Source organism: Oncorhynchus gorbuscha, linkage group LG08, assembly GCF_021184085.1.
Source record: "Oncorhynchus gorbuscha isolate QuinsamMale2020 ecotype Even-year linkage group LG08, OgorEven_v1.0, whole genome shotgun sequence".
Lineage (NCBI taxonomy): Eukaryota > Metazoa > Chordata > Actinopteri > Salmoniformes > Salmonidae > Oncorhynchus > Oncorhynchus gorbuscha.
In genome coordinates, this window is record NC_060180.1 from 59,721,495 (window position 1) to 59,739,058 (window position 17,564).

The window sequence follows — 17,564 nt, forward strand, 5'->3', positions numbered from 1 at the left end:
TACACACACACAGCTGCAGACATCAGGTACACACACACAGCTGCAGACATCAGGTACACACACAGCTGCAGACATCAGGTACACACACACAGCTGCAAACATCAGGGCAGACATCACCAGGCAGCTCTCAAACATACACACAAATGCACATATGCACACACACACACAATTGCATCAGCATATTTTGTCTCTTCCCCTAACTTCTAATATATACCATATACTGTTACCGGGTTCCCTAGTAAGTGCTCTAAGAAATCTAATGAATTCTGTTCTTGGTTGTAAAGAAGAATCACTGCCTCCTAAGCCGGTTGAGGGTCATGCTTGGTTGTTATTCTAAAAGTGCAATGGAAAAAGGCAAAAAGGCATCGTACATACAGTATTTACGATGTTACAAAGCACAGCACATGGTTCATTCCAGAGATCCATATCCTCCCTTATTTCTCTCAGCAGGAGAACATCATGGTATTATACTTTTTCTCACTGCAGGGCTAGTGTGTGTGTGTGTGTGTGTGTGTGTGTGTGTGTGTGTGTGTGTGTGTGTGTGTGTGTGTGTGTGTGTGTGTGTGTGTGTGTGTGTGTGTGTGTGTGTGTGTGTGTGTGTGTGTGTGTGTGTGTGTGTGTGTTTTACTGTGCAAGGCCCAGGTGATTAAGAGGTTAGAATGACACAGGGAGGAAGTAGACAGTCTGTCTCTGTGTCCACTTATATTTCATGCAGTATACCCATGTACACACACACACATAGAGGGAGTTCCCACAAAGAGCAGTGGTAAAAACAAATCCCACAAGAACTCACATAGACCTCAACACTGAATGACTGGGAACTAGGGGGAGTTGATCTCCACAGGGAAAGCTGTTACATACTGTCTCACTCAGACTCAGGATGTGTCTGAAATGGTATCCTATTACCTTATAGAGCCCATGAGGACACAGCAGCTTCACCCTGCGCCCTCTCTCTCGCTCTCTATTTCACAGACTACCCTTGCTCCGGCATGCTGGGGATGGTCTCTGGTCAAATCTCAGACGCCCAGATCAGCGCGTCATCGCACGCAGAGCGCGGCTGGGTACCAGAGAACGCCAGGTTGCTGACAGGGAGGTCGGGCTGGACCCAGCAACAGACCAGACATCCCTTCCGGAACGAGTGGCTGCAGATGGACCTGGGCCAGGACAAGCTGGTCAGCGGCCTGCTCATCCAAGGAGGACGTCACAGGTAGGTAATATGGAGGTTAGATAGGCGGGTCAGCAACCGGAAGGTTTGAGCCAGTGTGTGTTTGTGTCTTTCGCAGAGGTTGGGATCTTGGCAGAAGATTATCTTCAGTGGCCTGTAGAATGGATTAATGAAGTATTCTTCTTCTTCTACAGAGACAAGAATGTGTTTATGAAGAAGTTCAAGGTGGGCTACAGCAACAATGGCTCTGACTTTACTATGGTGAAGGAAGACAACAGCTCTAGGCCTAAGGTAAGGGAAGCAACCTGGGAATTCATGTTTGGTATTGTCACAAACGTTGTTGTAAGACTCGAACCAAAATAAAACATGGGTTGGATTCATCATCTTTATTTAACGTGATCCGGCAAAAAAAACAATAAAGAAGAAAGTAACAAACGTGAAGCTACGCAGTGCTCAGGGCAACTACACACAAACAAGATCCCACAACAAACAGGTGGGGAAAAGCTGCCTAAATATGATCCCCAATCAGAGACAACGATAAACAGCTGCCTCTGATTGGGAACCATACCAAGCCAACCTAGAAATAAAGAAACTAGAATGCCCACCCTAGTCACACCCGACCTAACCAAAGGTCAAGGCGTGACAGATATCCTGTGCATTCATCTCCTCTCTTTTCAACAGAGACCTACAGATCAGTAGAAAGTAGGGCTGTCAGAGATGACTGTTTGTAATTTTAGTGCACACATTTTTTTCATGACGATTAAACACATTGTCTGAAAGCATTCAAAATACATTGAAAACATCCACAATACATAATATATACAGCTAAAAACAACAAACAATGCGCTGTCTAAACAAGCTGACATTGAGGTTAAAGAAAGTGTGCTTTATCTATTTACCTGATTCTGCTAACCGTTACTTTGGGAAAAATCAAGATCTCAATATTCTTGTAATTGCTTTTGTATGAAAAATCTTGAATTACAGGTCAAAATCCTGTGATGAACTCGCTAATTTAGAAAAATATTTTGACAAGAGTGCAACATATCCTATTGGTAAAGTCAAGGATGAAATGTGTTTGTGTGCAAACCACCAGCACCTAGCTATTCAAAACATCCAGCAGTACTCTCTGTACTCCCTGTCCCCTTCATAAGACAGTGTGACTTGAATTATCTGTCCTAAAGTGCACCATATTCCCTATGTAGTACACGCCCTTGTCAAAAGTAATATACTTACTACATAGGGAATAGGGTGCAATCTGGGATGCGGCGTTAGATATCCCCCTGTCCTTTTTCCTGTCTTTCTAAAAAGCTAATTTCCAGCCTCCAGTCTTCAAAGATGAACAAACAGTAAGTCCATTTCTGTGGCTTCAGCTATACATCCAGGTTGCATCCCAAATGGCACCCTATTCCCTATAAATGCACCACTTTTGACCGGGGCTCTGGTCACAATTAGTGCACTATATAGGTAATAGTGAGCCATTTGGGAGGCAGTGTTTTTCAAACTGCCACTTCAGGCTTCACTAAGATTGGAAACATAAGAACCTACCCAGCAAACCAAAATTGGTTCTGTGAAGATTCCCAGAACATTTGTTAAGTCACGGCAAATGTTCTCATAACACAAAAACTATCCAGCTGTGATGATGATTCTACAATGTTTCTTTTAGGGTGCAAAACACATTCACGAGATGTTACAAGAATGTTCCCAGAACAGATTTCATCTGTTCTTTTAAAGGTTATCTGTGTAGGGTATGTCACCATGGTGGTAGCAGGCCTGGTGTCCCGGACATCTGCTACCTGCTCACAGCAGGGGCTAACTATTTTCACATGTCCTCTCACTTAAAATACTATATTAAAGATAATAATATATTCATAATATATTAAGGATATAATATTCGTTTCATAACTAATAAATCCCAAAGGCTTTGTTTTGATAGAAAGTAATGTCAGCTCTAGTGTGTGGAACTGACATTACCCTTCTTGTAATGTTTTGCCCAAAATAGCCCCCTATTCCCTTTATAGTGCACTACTTTTGCCCAGGGCCCACAGGGTTACTGTGCAGAGCTGGCATAGTGGGGATGGAAAACGGGTTTCTGTCTCGTAGTGTACGGTCTGGAAATGGTTTAGTCTTCAACGCTGTTTTCCTGGCTCTCTTCCAGATCTTCATTGGGAACCAGAACCATGACACACCAGAGCTGCGTACGCTGGGCCCTCTGCTGACTCGCTTCCTCAGGGTCTACCCAGAGAGAGCCACCCCCGATGGCCTGGGGCTCAGACTGGAGCTGCTGGGCTGTGAGATCCATGGTGAGTTAGCACAAACATCTCAGCACACACACACGATCACAGACGAATAGAAAGACAGACAAATATGTGCACACACACGCATGTACATTAATTGTCATGGCAACAGTTTTACTTAACAACAACAGCCACAGAGTCGACTAAACACACAAACAGATCTAGGACCAGGCTAGGGTTATTTCAGTATTCAGTTATTTTCAGTATTAAAAGACCCCTCTGACAGGGTCTAGATTTAGACATCAACCATAGTGACCACACACAGATGGAATCCCAGATAGGTTTCACTTACCTACTCCTAACTACAGACCGAGACCTGCGTTAATGGCAAGACTGGGGAATTTAGCCTTTGCTGCATGCTTGATGACAGTTGTATACTGTACCCTGCCTGTCAGTCAGTGTGGGAAGTGTAATGAGTGTGTTATGTGCTATGTGTTATGTGGGAGGGTTAGGACATAAAAGACATGAAAGGCTGACGCATGCCAGAGCAGGCTGCCCTGACTGGGCTGGAGGGGAAGGGGGGATGGACCAGTCACAGTGGGTGGGTGAGGGAGGGAAGGTGGACCAGTCACAGTGGGTGGGTGAGGGAGGGGAGGTGGACCAGTCACAGTGGGTGGGTGAGGGAGGGGAGGTGGACCAGTCATAGTCGGTGGGTGAGGGAGGGGAGGTGGACCAGTCACAGTGGGTGGGTGAGGGAGGGGAGGTGGACCAGTCACAGTGGGTGGGTGAGGGAGGGGAGGTGGACCAGTCACAGTGGGTGGGTGAGGGAGGGGAGGTGGACCAGTCACAGTCGGTGGGTGAGGGAGGGGAGGTGGACCAGTCACAGTCGGTGGGTGAGGGAGGGGAGGTGGACCAGTCACAGTGGGTGGGTGAGGGAGGGGAGGTGGACCAGTCACAGTGGGTGGGTGAGGGAGGGGAGGTGGACCAGTCATAGTCGGTGGATGAGGGAGGGAAGGTGGACCAGTCACAGTGGGTGGGTGAGGGAGGGGAGGTGGACCAGTCACAGTGGGTGGGTGAGGGAGGGGAGGTGGACCAGTCATAGTCGGTGGTTGAGGGAGGGGAGGTGGACCAATCACAGTGGGTGGGTGAGGGAGGGGGATGGACCAGTCACAGTGGGTGGGTGAGGGAGGGGAGGTGGACCAGTCACAGTGGGTGGGTGAGGGAGGGGAGGTGGATCAGTCATAGTCGGTGGGTGAGGGAGGGGAGGTGGACCAGTCATAGTGGGAGGATGGGTGAGGGAGGGGAGGTGGACCAGTCATAGTGGGAGGGTGAGGGAGGGGAGGTAGACCAGTCATAGTGGGAGGGTGAGGGAGGGAGGTAGACCAGTCATAGTGGGAGGGTGAGGGAGGGGAGGTGGACTAGTCATAGTGGGAGGGTGAGGGAGGGAGGTGGACCAGTCATAGTGGGAGGGGAGGTAGACCAGTCATAGTGGGAGGGTGAGGGGGTGGGGTGTACCAGTCATAGTGGGAGGGTGGATGACGGAGGGGAGGTGGACCAGTCATAGTGGGAGGGTGAGGGAGGGGAGGTGGACCAGTCATAGTGGGAGGGTGAGGGAGGGGAGAGGGACCAGTCATAGTGGGAGGGTGAGGGAGGGGGTGTACCAGTCATAGTGGGAGGGGGTGAAGGAGGGGAGGTCAACCAGTCATAGTGGGAGGGGGTGAAGGAGGGAGGTCGACCAGTCATAGTGGGAGGGTGAGGGAGGGGAGGTGGACCAATCACAGTGGGTGGGAGGGGAGGTAGACCAGTCATAGTGGGAGGGAGGGGAGGTGGACCAGTCATAGTGGGAGGGGAGGTAGACTAGTCGTAGTGGGAGGGTGAGGGAGGGGAGGTGGACCAGTCATAGTGGGAGGGAGGGTGAGGGAGGGGAGGTAGACCAGTCATAGTGGGAGGGTGAGGGAGGGGAAGTGGACCAGTCATAGTGGGAGGGTGGGCGAGGGAGGGGAGGTGGACCAGTCATATTGGGAGAGTGAGGGAGGGGGGTGTACCAGTCATCGTGGGAGGGGATGAAGGAGGGGAGGTTGACCAGTCATAGTGGGAGGGTGAGGGAGGGGAGGTGTACCAGTCATAGTGGGAGGGAGGGTGAGGGAGGGGAGGTGGACCAGTCATAGTGGGAGGGTGGGTGAGGGGAGGTGGACCAGTCATAGTGGGAGGGAGGGTGAGGGAGGGGAGGTGGACCAGTCATAGTGGGAGGGTGAGGGAGGGGAGGTGGACCAGTCATAGTGGGAGGGGGGTGAGGGGAGGTGGACCAGTCATAGTGGGAGAGAGGGTGAGGAAGGGGAGGTGGACCAGTCATAGTGGGAGGGTGGGTGAGGGAGGGGAGGTAGACCAGTCATAGTGGGAGGGAGAGGGAGGGGAGGTGGACCAGTCATAGTGGGAGGGTGGGCGAGGGAGGGGAGGTGGACCAGTCATATTGGGAGAGTGAGGGAGGGGGTGTACCAGTCATCGTGGGAGGGGGATGAAGGAGGGGAGGTTGACCAGTCATAGTGGGAGGGTGAGGGAGGGGAGGTGTACCAGTCATAGTGGGAGGGAGGGTGAGGGAGGGGAGGTGGACCAGTCATAGTGGGAGGGTGGGTGAGGGGAGGTGGACCAGTCATAGTGGGAGGGAGGGTGAGGGAGGGGAGGTGGACCAGTCATAGTGGGAGGGTGAGGGAGGGGAGGTGGACCAGTCATAGTGGGAGGGGGTGAGGGGAGGTGGACCAGTCATAGTGGGAGAGAGGGTGAGGAAGGGAGGTGGACCAGTCATAGTGGGAGGGTGAGGGAGGGAGGTAGACCAGTCATAGTGGGAGGGAGAGGGAGGGGAGGTGGACCAGTCATAGTGGGAGGGAGGGTGAGGGAGGGGAGGTGCACCAGTCATAGTGGGAGGGTGGGTGAGGGAGGGGAGGTGGACCCGTCATAGTGGGAGGGTGGGTGAGGGAGGGAGGGGAGGTGGACCAGTCATAGTGGGAGGGAGGGTGAGGGTGAGGGAGGGGGGTGTACCAGTCATAGTGGGAGGGGGGGAGGTCAAGGGGAGGGTGAGGTCGACCAGTCATAGTGGGAGGGTGAGGGAGGGAGGTAGACCAGTCATAGTGGGAGGGTGAGGGAGGGAGGTGGACCAGTCATAGTGGGAGGGAGGGTGGGAGGGTGGGGAGGTGGACCAGTCATAGTGGGAGGGAGGGGAGGGGGGAGGTGGACCAGTCATAGTGGGAGGAGGAGGTGGACCAGTCATAGTGAGGGGGAGGGAGGGGAGGTGGACCAGTCATAGTGGGAGGGGGTGAGGGGGAGGTGGACCAGTCATAGTGGGAGGGAGAGGGAGGGGAGGTGGACCAGTCATAGTGGGAGGGTGGGTGAGTCATAGGGGAGGGAGGGTGAGGGGGGAGGTGGACCAGTCATAGTGGGAGGGGGTGAGGGTGGGGAGGGGAGGTGGACCAGTCATAGTGGGAGGGTGAGGGAGGGAGGGGAGGTGGACCAGTCATAGTGGGAGGGGGTGAGGGGAGGGGAGGTGGGAGGGGTGAGGGAGGGGAGGTGGACCAGTCATAGTGGGAGGGTGGAGGGGAGGGAGAGGGGAGGTGGACCCAGTCATAGTGGGAGGGTGGGTGAGGGAGGGGAGGTGGACCAGTCATAGTGGGAGGGTGGGTGAGGGAGGGGAGGTGGACCAGTCATAGTGGGAGTGGGAGGGAGGTGTCATAGTGGGAGGAGGGTGAGGGAGGGGAGGTGGACCAGTCATAGTGGGAGGGTGGGTGAGGGGAGGTGGACCAGTCATAGTGGGAGGGTGAGGGAGGGGAGGTGGACCAGTCATAGTGGAGGGGGGAGGGGAGGTGGACCAGTCATAGGGGAGGGGGAGGGGAGGTGGACCAGTCATAGTGGGAGGGAGGGTGAGGGAGGGGAGGTGGACCAGTCATAGTGGGAGGGTGAGGGGAGGTGGACCAGGTGGGAGGGGTGAGGGAGGTGGACCAGTCATAGTGGGAGGGAGAGGGAGGGGAGGTGGACCAGTCATAGTGGGAGGGAGGGGAGGGGAGGTGACCAGTCATAGTGGGAGGGTGAGGGAGGGGAGGTCACCAGTCATAGTGGGAGGGTGGGTGAGGGAGGGGAGGTGGACCCGTCATAGTGGGAGGGTGGGTGAGGGGGTAGACCAGTCATAGTGGGAGGGTGAGGGTGAGGGAGGGGGTGTACCAGTCATAGTGGGAGGGGGTCAAGGAGGGTAGGTCGACCAGTCATAGTGGGAGGGTGAGGGAGGGGAGGTAGACCAGTCATAGTGGGAGGGTGAGGGAGGGGAGGTAGACCAGTCATAGTGGGAGGGTGAGGGAGGGGAGGTAGACCAGTCATAGTGGGAGGGAGGGGAGGGGAGGTAGACCTGTCATAGTGGGAGGGTGGTTGAGGGAGGGGAGGTGGACCAGTCATAGTGGGCGGGTGGGTGAGGGAGGGGAGGTAGCCCAGTCATCGTGGGATGGTGAGGGAGGGGAGGTGGACCAGTCATATTGAGAGAGTGGGGGAGGGGAGGGGGGGGGGGGTGTACCAGTCATAGTGGGAGGGGGATGAAGGAGGGGAGGTCTACCAGTCATTGTGGGAGGGTGAGGGAGGGGAGGCAGACCAGTCATAGTGGGAGGGTGAGGGAGGGGAGGTGGACCAGTCATAGTGGAAGGGTGAGGGAGGGGAGGTAGACCAGTCATAGTGGGAGGGTGAGGGAGGGGAGGTGGACCAGTCATAGTGGGAGGGGATGAAGGAGGGGAGGTCTACCAGTCATAGTGGGAGGGTGAGGGAGGGGAGTTAGACCAGTCATAGTGGGAGGGTGAGGGAGGGGGGGGGTGTACCAGTCATAGTAGGAGGGGATGAAGGAGGGGAGGTCGACCAGTCATTGTGGGAGGGAGAGGGAGGGGAGGTGTACCAGTCATAGAGGGAGGGAGGGGAGGTGGACCAGTCATAGTGGGAGGGTGGGTGACGGAGGGGAGGTGGATCAGTCATAGTGGGAGGGTGGGTGAGGGATGGGAGGTGGACCAGTCGTAGTGGGAGGGTGGGTGGACCAGTCATAGAGGGAGGGAGGGGAGGTGGACCCGTCATTGTGGGAGGGGAGGTGGACCAGTCATAGTGGGAGGTAGGGGAGATGGACCCGTCATTGTGGGAGTGTGAGAGAGGGGAGGTGGACCAGTCATAGTGGGAGGGTGAGAGAGGGGAGGTGGACCAGTCATAGTGGGTGGGTGACTGAGGGTTGGGGATATCTGTGTCTGGTATGGGGTATCTGGTTACCCTCGTAGGGAGGAGGATAAGACTGGGTGGCAGGTAGCGTAGTAGTTAAGAGCATTGGGATAGTAACCGAAAGGTTTCTCATTCAAATCCCCGAGCCGACTCGGTGAAAAACCTGTTGACGTGCCCTTGAGCAAGGCACCTAACCATAATTGCTCCGGTAAGTCACTCTGGATAACATCGTCTGATAAATGTTAAAAAATGACGAAATAAGAAGAGTGTGGCTGGCTGCTTACATGCTCCAAATTCATTGATCTGTCCCAAATCAATACAATCTCCACATCAAAGAGCATCTGCATGTACACACTTACTAGGGAGCGGACACACACACACACACACACACACACACACACACACACACACACACACACACACACACACACACACACACACACACACACACACACACACACACACACACACACACACACACACACACACACACACACACACACACACACACACACACACACTCACAAGGGCGCATTGGAAAATTGACTATGAGCAATCTACTCCAATTCACTTTCCAAATCACCTTCACACCTTTATTCCAAACCCTCTGTTCCACCACTCTCTGCCTGCGTCGGACTAGGGTTTATCTGTAGTGATCGTGCTACCAGTAGCTACCAGCCTCTCTCCATAGTCTCATGTTACTGAATAATTTCCTATCTCCACCCAGACCATGTGGCCTGGAAGCCTGCTTGGTGTCACCATGTCAGGCACATTGCCATCTAAAACCCCAAATCCCCTAATCCAATCACAGAAGGTTGACCTGTAGACGGTCTGCTTGCTACAGCAGAGGTATCATTTCCCTGAAGGATTCTTATCCTCTCTCACCCAATTTAATTTCAATTTCATAGCTTTATTGGCATGGGAAACATGTGTTTACATTGCTAAAGCAAGTAAAATAGATCAAAGAAAAGTTCAACAATAAAAAATAAACAGTAAATATTACCCTCACCAAAGTTCAAAAAGAATAAAGACATTTCAAATTCTTGTGGCAACAGGTCACAAATCTTGCTGCGTGTGGTATTTTAGTTTATCAAAATTTGATTTGTTTTCAAATTCTATGTGTCTCTAATATGGTCATACATTTGGCAGGAGGTTGAGAAGTGCAGCTCAGTTTCCACTTCATTTTGTGGGCAGTGAGCACATAGGCTGTCTTTTCTTGAGAGCCAGGTCTGCCTACGGTGGACTTTCTCAATAGCAAGTCTATGCTCCCTGAGTCTGTACATTGTCAAAGATTTCCTTAATTGTGGGTCAGTCACAGTGGTCAGGTATTCTGCCACTGTATACTCTCTGTTTAGGGCCAAATAGCATTCTAGTTTGTTCTGTTATTTTTTGTAAATTATTTCCAGTTTGTCAAGTAATTCTATTTTTGTTTTCTCATGATTTGGTTGGGTCTAATTGTGTTGCTGTCCTGGGACTCTACGGGGTGTGTTTGTGAACAGAGACCCAGGACCAGCTTGCTTAGAGGACTCTTCTCCAGGTTCATCTCTATGTAGGTGATGGCTTTGTTATGGAAGGTTTGGGAATCGCTTCCTTTTAGGTGGTTGAAGAATTTAACGGCTCTTTTCAGGATTTGGATCATTGGCAGGTATCGGCCCAATTCTGCTCTGCATTATTTGGTGTTTTACATTGTACACTGAGGATATTTTTGCAGAATTCTGCATGCAGAATCTCAATTTGGTGTTTGTCCAATATTGTGAATTCTTGGTTGGTGAGCGGACCCCAGACCTCACAACCATAAAGGGCAATGGGTTCTATAACTGAAGTATTTTTAGCCAGATCCTAATTGGGATGTCAAATTTTATGTTCCTTTTGATACCATAAAAGGCCCTTCTTGCCTTGTCTCTCAGATCGTTCACAGCTTTGTGGAAGTTACCTGTGGCCTTGATGTTTAGGCCGAGGTATATATAGTTTTTTGTGTGCTCTAGAGCAACAGTGTCTAGATATAATTTTTTGGAACACCATTATTTTTGTCTTCCTGAGATTTACTGTCAGGGCCCAAGTCTAACAGAATCTATGCAGAAGATATAGGTGCTGCTGTAGGCTCTCCTTGGTTGGGGACCAACTCACTCTCTCTCTCTTTACTTCTCTCTACCTCCAGAGCCCACAACTCTCCCACCGACCACGGCTGTAGCGACCATGTTTGCTGTAACCACGTTCGCTGCCACCACAACCGCATCTGTGACCATGCCCACCCTGACGTCAGAGTGTGACGACCAGGAGGCCAGCTGTCACAGTGGAACAGGAGGAGGGGAGGACTATGACACAACAGGTGGTGACCACCACCCTCCTTTTCTCTCTCTCTCTCTCTCTCTCACTCACTCACTCACTCACTCACTCACTCACTCACTCACTCACCACTCACTCACTCACTCACTCACTCACTCACCCACCCACCCACTCACTCACAACCCCCCATTCAATTCAAAGGGCTTTATTGGCATGGGAAACATATGTTTACATTGCCAAAGCAAGTGAAGTAGATAATAAACTAACGTGAAATGAACAGTAAACATTACACTCACAGAAGTTCCAAAAGAATAAAGACAGTTCAAATGGCATTATGTATATACAGCTGAAGTTGGCAGTTTACATATTTAAACTCAGTTTTTCACAATTCCTGACATTTAATCCTAGTAAAAATTCCCTGTTTTAGGTCAGTTAGGATCACCAGTTTATTTTAAGAATGTGAAATGTCAGAATAAGAGTAGAGAGAATGTTTTATTTCAGCTTTAATTTCTTTCATTATATTCCCAGTGGGTCAGAAGTTTGGGGCTGCGTTTGAGAGCAATGTCCTTTAGGGTCTGAGCGAAGGTGGACACTGCTGCCTTGTATAGGTGGGCCTGGTCATAAAGGCTGTTCAAGTCCCTGGTGGAGTGGTGGGCCAGGTAAACATTTGATTTTGAGGCACAGTCACAGGAAATACTTGCGTTTACCCACTGTATGGTAGCAGGATGGGCAAAGTAGAAGAAGCTTTTTCAATCACTCCCTTGGGGACTGTGGCCAGCCTTTCCTGCTGTGCTCTCAGGTGGTTTGTACCTGTGTGTATTAATATGTGGCTGGGTGACCCTAGTTGGTCCTCAGACAGAAGGTCTAGGGCACGCTGGGTGAACCTAGTTGGTCCTCAGACAGAAGGTCTAGGGCACGCTGGGTGAACCTAGTTGGCCCTCAGACAGAAGGTCTAGGGCGCGCTGGGTGAACCTAGTTGGTCCTTAGACAGAAGGTCTAGGGCACGCTGGGTGAACCTAGTTGGTCCTTAGACAGAAGGTCTAGGGCGCGCTGGGTGAACCTAGTTGGTCCTTAGACAGAAGGTCTGGGGCGCGCTGGGTGAACCTAGTTGGTCCTTAGACAGAAGGTCTAGGGCGCGCTGGGTGAACCTAGTTGGTCCTTAGACAGAAGGTCTAGGGCGCGCTGGGTGAACCTAGTTGGTCCTCAGACAGAAGGTCTAGGGCGCGCTGGGTGAACCTGGTTGGTCCTTAGACAGAAGGTCTAGGGCGCGCTGGGTGAACCTAGTTGGTCCTTAGACAGAAGGTTTAGGCTGGGTGAACCTAGGGTCCTTAGACAGAAGGTCTGGGTGAACCTAGTTGGTCCTCAGACAGAAGGTCTAGGGTCCTTAGACAGAAGGTCTGGGTGAACCTAGTTGGTCCTTAGACAGAAGGTCTAGGGCGCGCTGGGTGAACCTAGTTGGTCCTTAGACAGAAGGTCTAGGGCGCGCTGGGTGAACCTAGTTGGTCCTTAGACAGAAGGTCTAGGGCGCGCTGGGTGAACCTAGTTGGTCCTCAGACAGAAGGTCTAGGGCGCGCTGGGTGAACCTAGTTGGTCCTCAGACAGAAGGTCTAGGGCGCGCTGGGTGAACCTAGTTGGTCCTTAGACAGAAGGTCTAGGGCGCGCTGGGTGAACCTAGTTGGTCCTTAGACAGAAGGTCTAGGGCGCGCTGGGTGAACCTAGTTGGTCCTTAGACAGAAGGTCTAGGGCACGCTGGGTGAACCTAGTTGGTCCTTAGACAGAAGGTCTAGGGCGCGCTGGGTGTTTGGACACCAGAGTTTAGACACTCCTTTTTTTTCTCTTGTATATATTTTTTGTTTGAGTCCATAAGGAGAACAATCTGTGTCTTATGTATGTCCTCAGTGGGTGTGGGGGGTGTCAGGAGGGCTATCAGGGTGGCTGACAGGGGTGGGTGCTCAGAGGGGGTGAGATCCCCTGAGCTTGGGGTTCTTCATTTGTCTGTTTCGCTGGGTTGTTGACGTGGTCAAGGTCTGGGGTGGACTGTTCTGCTGTGGTGTCGAGACTTTTGTCAGGAGCTGAGGTGGGCTGTTCTGCTGGCATCTCTGTGGGGGGTGACCACCTCACTAATGGGTTGTCTGTCACACGCCATTCCCCTTACCCTCTCCTCCAGCAGTCTGATCCTCTCCTCTAGTGCTCTGTTCTCCTGCTCCTGCTCTTCTCCTGTTGAAGTTGTCTCACTACAGTCCAGAGTGTAGATATGTCTCTCTCCACCTCCAGCTCCCCAGGTCTAGTTAAGGGGGTGTTGTTGTGCTGGACTGTTGTCTGTGCTGACTGGGGTGTAATCACCTGCTGTTCTAGCTCCACCTGCTTTACCTCCAGCTCGGTGAATTTCTCCCTCATTTCAATGAGGGCGTAGTACTCTGTGCTGGGAGGTTGACTTTATGCATGGGGTTGCTCGTCTGTGGGGTTATATTATGAAGAGGTCTGGTCTGACCCTCTTGGGTTGGGGGTATCTTTCTCAAGGGAGAGCTTCTCCTGCTGAGCTATTTCGTAGATTAGGTGAAAGTCCATCTGAAACCGTTTGCGGTTGCCCTGTACCATTACTGTTCCAGACTTATAGAGGTTTATATTAGCTCACTCTGAGTCCTCGTTGTCTAGTATCCTGAGTTTCCACCCATCGGTAACACCCCCCTCTCTAAACAGAGGTGTACTGTGTTCATATAGCACTGCACCATGCCAGGGGAGGGTCTGTGTGGAAGATAAGGTTGCTTATGTTCCCATTTTTATAATAGTCAGCGAAAATTCTCTCTTGATTTTGCATAAAGAGGTTAATTTTGTACTATTTTCTTGTCTTATTATTCTTTACATTCAAATGGTACTGTATTTTAATTACCTCTGAACAGCAGGAGGGTGCTTCTAATGCCTCTCCATTTGGTTGGGGCTCTCCTGCCATTGTTGGGCTCAAGGGCTTTGAAACCTCTCGCTTCACACATCAGTGATAATTGAAGTTTTATCTCTTTGTCCTAGCAAGCTTTGTAGCATTAGCACTCAGTCCTTATAAAGTCAAATATATCATTGTGATGTATTTTTCTTCTTGGCTTTTGAAAGTAAAAAATAGCTTCAGACTAAGTATTACTCATTCAGTTCCAGGTTGGACGGTGTTTTCAGGTTTCTGTTTGTTTCCCAGAGCATTTTCTGTACCGTTTGGGAATAATAATCCTTGGGTGTAGGAAGCATTCCAGGTAATTCCGTCCAAAATCAGGTTGTAGGTTTAAAGTTTTGATTTGGAGTAAAGGTTATGTTGTTTAGGGTAGCATCCTGAATATGTCCCTGCCAAAAAAATTTAAGTTTGTCTAACTCTAAATGTAACTATTTTTTAAAAACATGCTGAACAATGTGGGAGCTCATCTGCTCATGACCTCTCTCTCTCCATCCCTCCTTCTCCGCTAACAATCTCTATCTATCTACAGGATCTATTTTGTTTGCATCCCTGACTGTGCCCGTCTGTGTCTGACAGGTGGCACCACATTGGCAGACCCAACCCTGGAGGAAGAGCTTGTGCCAGGTGAGAATGCCCATAAAGTACCGCCTCATTCACTTCATCCATCCATCTCTCTCTCTCTCTGTGCTTTGGCCCACTCCTCTGTTGTTTGTTAGCATGTTGGGTATGACATAGACCAACAGTGGAGTTGGCTAAAGGACAAACAGATCTGGCAACCAGGCACAAAAGAGAAGGAACATTTCCATTACTATTCTACATTCGTCTACTTTCAGCAGGTTGCTCCCAAATCAAATTTGATTTGAAATTCCCTTTATAACTGTTGACCAGCAACCAGTCTTTGGCTTTGAGATGGAAAAAACTGAACTACAGAAACAGGAATATTGGGTTTCAATGAACTGAGTAAAGGGGTCATATGTCAACAACCAGAGGGCAAAACAACAGTTACTTATTCTCTGACTGCTACAGCAATGTCTAAACGAAAACTCTTTCTATTCATAGCAGTAGCATTCATTTGGATGCGTTGGTTAATCACCACCGTGTAATGTTTTGCCCCAAATAGCCCCCTATTCCCTTTATAGTGCACTACTTTTGCCCAGGGCCCACAGGGTTACTGTGCAGAGCTGGCATAGTGGGGATGGAAAATGGGTTTCTGTCTCGTAGTGTACGGTCTGGAAATGGTTTGGTCTTCAATGCTGTTCTGTTCTGATGGCACTCCTCCCTTCTCTCTGGAAGGTTCCTTCACTCTTCATTCCCTCTGGAAGGTTCCTTCACTCTTCCTTCCCTCTGGAAGGTTCCTTCACTCTTCATTCCCTCTGGAAGGTTCCTTCACTCTTCCTTCCCTCTGGAAGGTTCCTTCACTCTTCATTCCCTCTGGAAGGTTCCTTCACTCTTCCTTCCCTCTGGAAGGTTCCTTCACTCTTCCTTCCCTCTGGAAGGTTCCTTCACTCTTCCTTCTCTCGGGAAGGTTCCTTCACTCTTCCTTCTCTCTGGAAGGTCCCTTCATTCTGTGAATCTTTCTTTAGTCAAAAATGAAATACTGTATCTAAGTTTGAGTGCTTTCAAGAGACTGTAAGGAAACTAGAAATTGTCATTTTTCTTAAGAAAAATTGTGGGCTTGCCTCAGCAGTGCGAAAGTATTTTCATGGTAGTGGAAGTTTAAATTGTTATTAGGAAATTAGAAATGACATGCTTTCACTTCCTTACCTCACCCTCTTTTCACATTGTGTAGAATAGTTACACTTAGCCAGAGGAAACGAGCGTGGTTACTTACAAGGTTGACCTCTTTTCCAGAGTACCTGTGGTTTGCTTGTGACTTTGGCTGGGCGGGCAACCCGTCGTTCTGTGGCTGGACACTGGAGAAGGATACTGGTGCTGAGTGGATGATTCAGACCAGCGGGGCCCCCACTGTCCACAAAGGGCCCAACCTGGACCACACAGGTGGGTGGGAGGAGAAGAGAACAGAGAACAGAGTACACACACACACACACACACACACACACACACACACACACACACACACACACACACACACACACACACACACACACACACACACACACACACACACACACACACACACACACACACACACACACACACACACACACACACACACACACACACAGTAGTAAATAAGGACTAACACAATCAACATGGACTCAGAAAATACTTCACTTGTCTCTTAGCTTGTCTCTTACTGCCCTCTACAGGAGTTCCAGGGAACTTCATCTACATGCAGCTCGCTGCTGAGACCGAAATGGAAGAGGAGGAGGACGAGCAGGAGGAGGACGAGCAGGAGGAGGACGAGGTGGAGGAGAGGGTGGCACGCCTAGCCAGCCTGCCTGTCACCGCCCCAGACACAAACCTGTGTGTGTCCTTCTGGTACCACATTTTCGGGGAGCACGCTGGCACCCTGCACATCAAACAGAGGAGACAGACAGAGGAGGGGCGGGCGGAGGCACTACTCTGGACCGTCAGTGGACACCAGGGCAGCAGATGGAGGGAGGGACGGCTGTTGGTGCCCCACTCCAGCACACCCTATGAGGTAAAGCACTTGGCTAGGTTACGAGTCTCTTCGAAATACAGATGTAGGATCTTAATTTGAGCCAGTTTGCTCCAGCAGGAAAAAAAATCCTGCAGCAACAGGAAAAGTGAATTATTATGTGTAATATAATTAATATAAAATGCAATAAAAAAAGGAAACCGCTGCACAATGCTGTTCGTGCTCCCAGGTGATTTTATTTACACAATGTTTTGACCCTTAGGTCTTCATCAGGCATCCAAGGTAATTAATGGACATATTCTGGGGGGTTGAAACATTTTTTTCATATGGTAAAATCAAGTCTGAAATGTTAAAGTGGAAAGTACAAACTTCAGAATCCTTCTTAAACCTCAAATACACAAAACATTTTAAATGTCCTGCATTGCAGGAAATGTCTCCTGCAACAGGGTGATCAAATTAAGATCTTACATCTATAGGTTACGGGCATCTTAGGCCTAGGTTACGAGCTTCTTAGATCTAGGTTATGAGCCTCTTAGACCTAGGTTACGTTCCAAATGCCACCCTATTCCCTATATACAGTAGTGTGCTACTTTTGACAAGAGCAGTATGGTCCCTGGTCAAAAGTAATGCACTATATATGGGCCCTAGACAAAAGTAACACACTATGTAGCAGTATTTCACCTGTGTGTTTGTGTTGTTGTTCCTAGGTGGTGATTGAGGGAGTGGGAGACAGGAGCACAGGACACATCGCGCTGGACAATATAAAGATCCTGGATGGACTCACACCAGAGGAGTGTAAGGGTAAGTGTCACTGCTAGTGTTGAATATTTTCCTGGTATTTTGCAAATGTTCAACCCTGAGAATAAATAACTTTTTAACCGGGTAACACAGTATTTCCCGCCAAAACCGGAAGTGCCATTCAAAAGAATATAAATAGGCCTATGTCTGGATTTGATTAGAGCTATGATTTTTTTTTAAATCAAGCCTGATGCTACCTGAGCCTGATGAGCCATACATTAAATGACATTTTATGAGCCCTACATTAAAGACATTTTATGAGCCCTACATTAAAGACATTTAATGAGACCAAGTCCAAAAAAGCCAATTGAGCAATTTTCAATAGGCAGTGCCTTCGGAAAGTATTCAGAC

The 17,564-nt window shown here is 50.1% G+C and overlaps 1 protein-coding gene across 1 annotated transcript in view; it reads left to right on the forward strand.

Annotated features, from left to right (window-relative positions):
- Positions 1–17,564, forward strand: part of LOC124041924 (neuropilin-1a-like) — an 83,681-nt gene that overhangs the window by 58,404 nt on the left and 7,713 nt on the right. The window contains exons 9-16 of the mRNA XM_046360101.1: positions 973–1,207; positions 1,360–1,456; positions 3,321–3,465; positions 10,787–10,957; positions 14,429–14,476; positions 15,704–15,850; positions 16,123–16,457; positions 17,123–17,216. Coding sequence (XP_046216057.1) covers positions 973–1,207; positions 1,360–1,456; positions 3,321–3,465; positions 10,787–10,957; positions 14,429–14,476; positions 15,704–15,850; positions 16,123–16,457; positions 17,123–17,216 — 1,272 coding nt within the window. The remainder of the gene's footprint in view (positions 1–972; positions 1,208–1,359; positions 1,457–3,320; positions 3,466–10,786; positions 10,958–14,428; positions 14,477–15,703; positions 15,851–16,122; positions 16,458–17,122; positions 17,217–17,564) is intronic.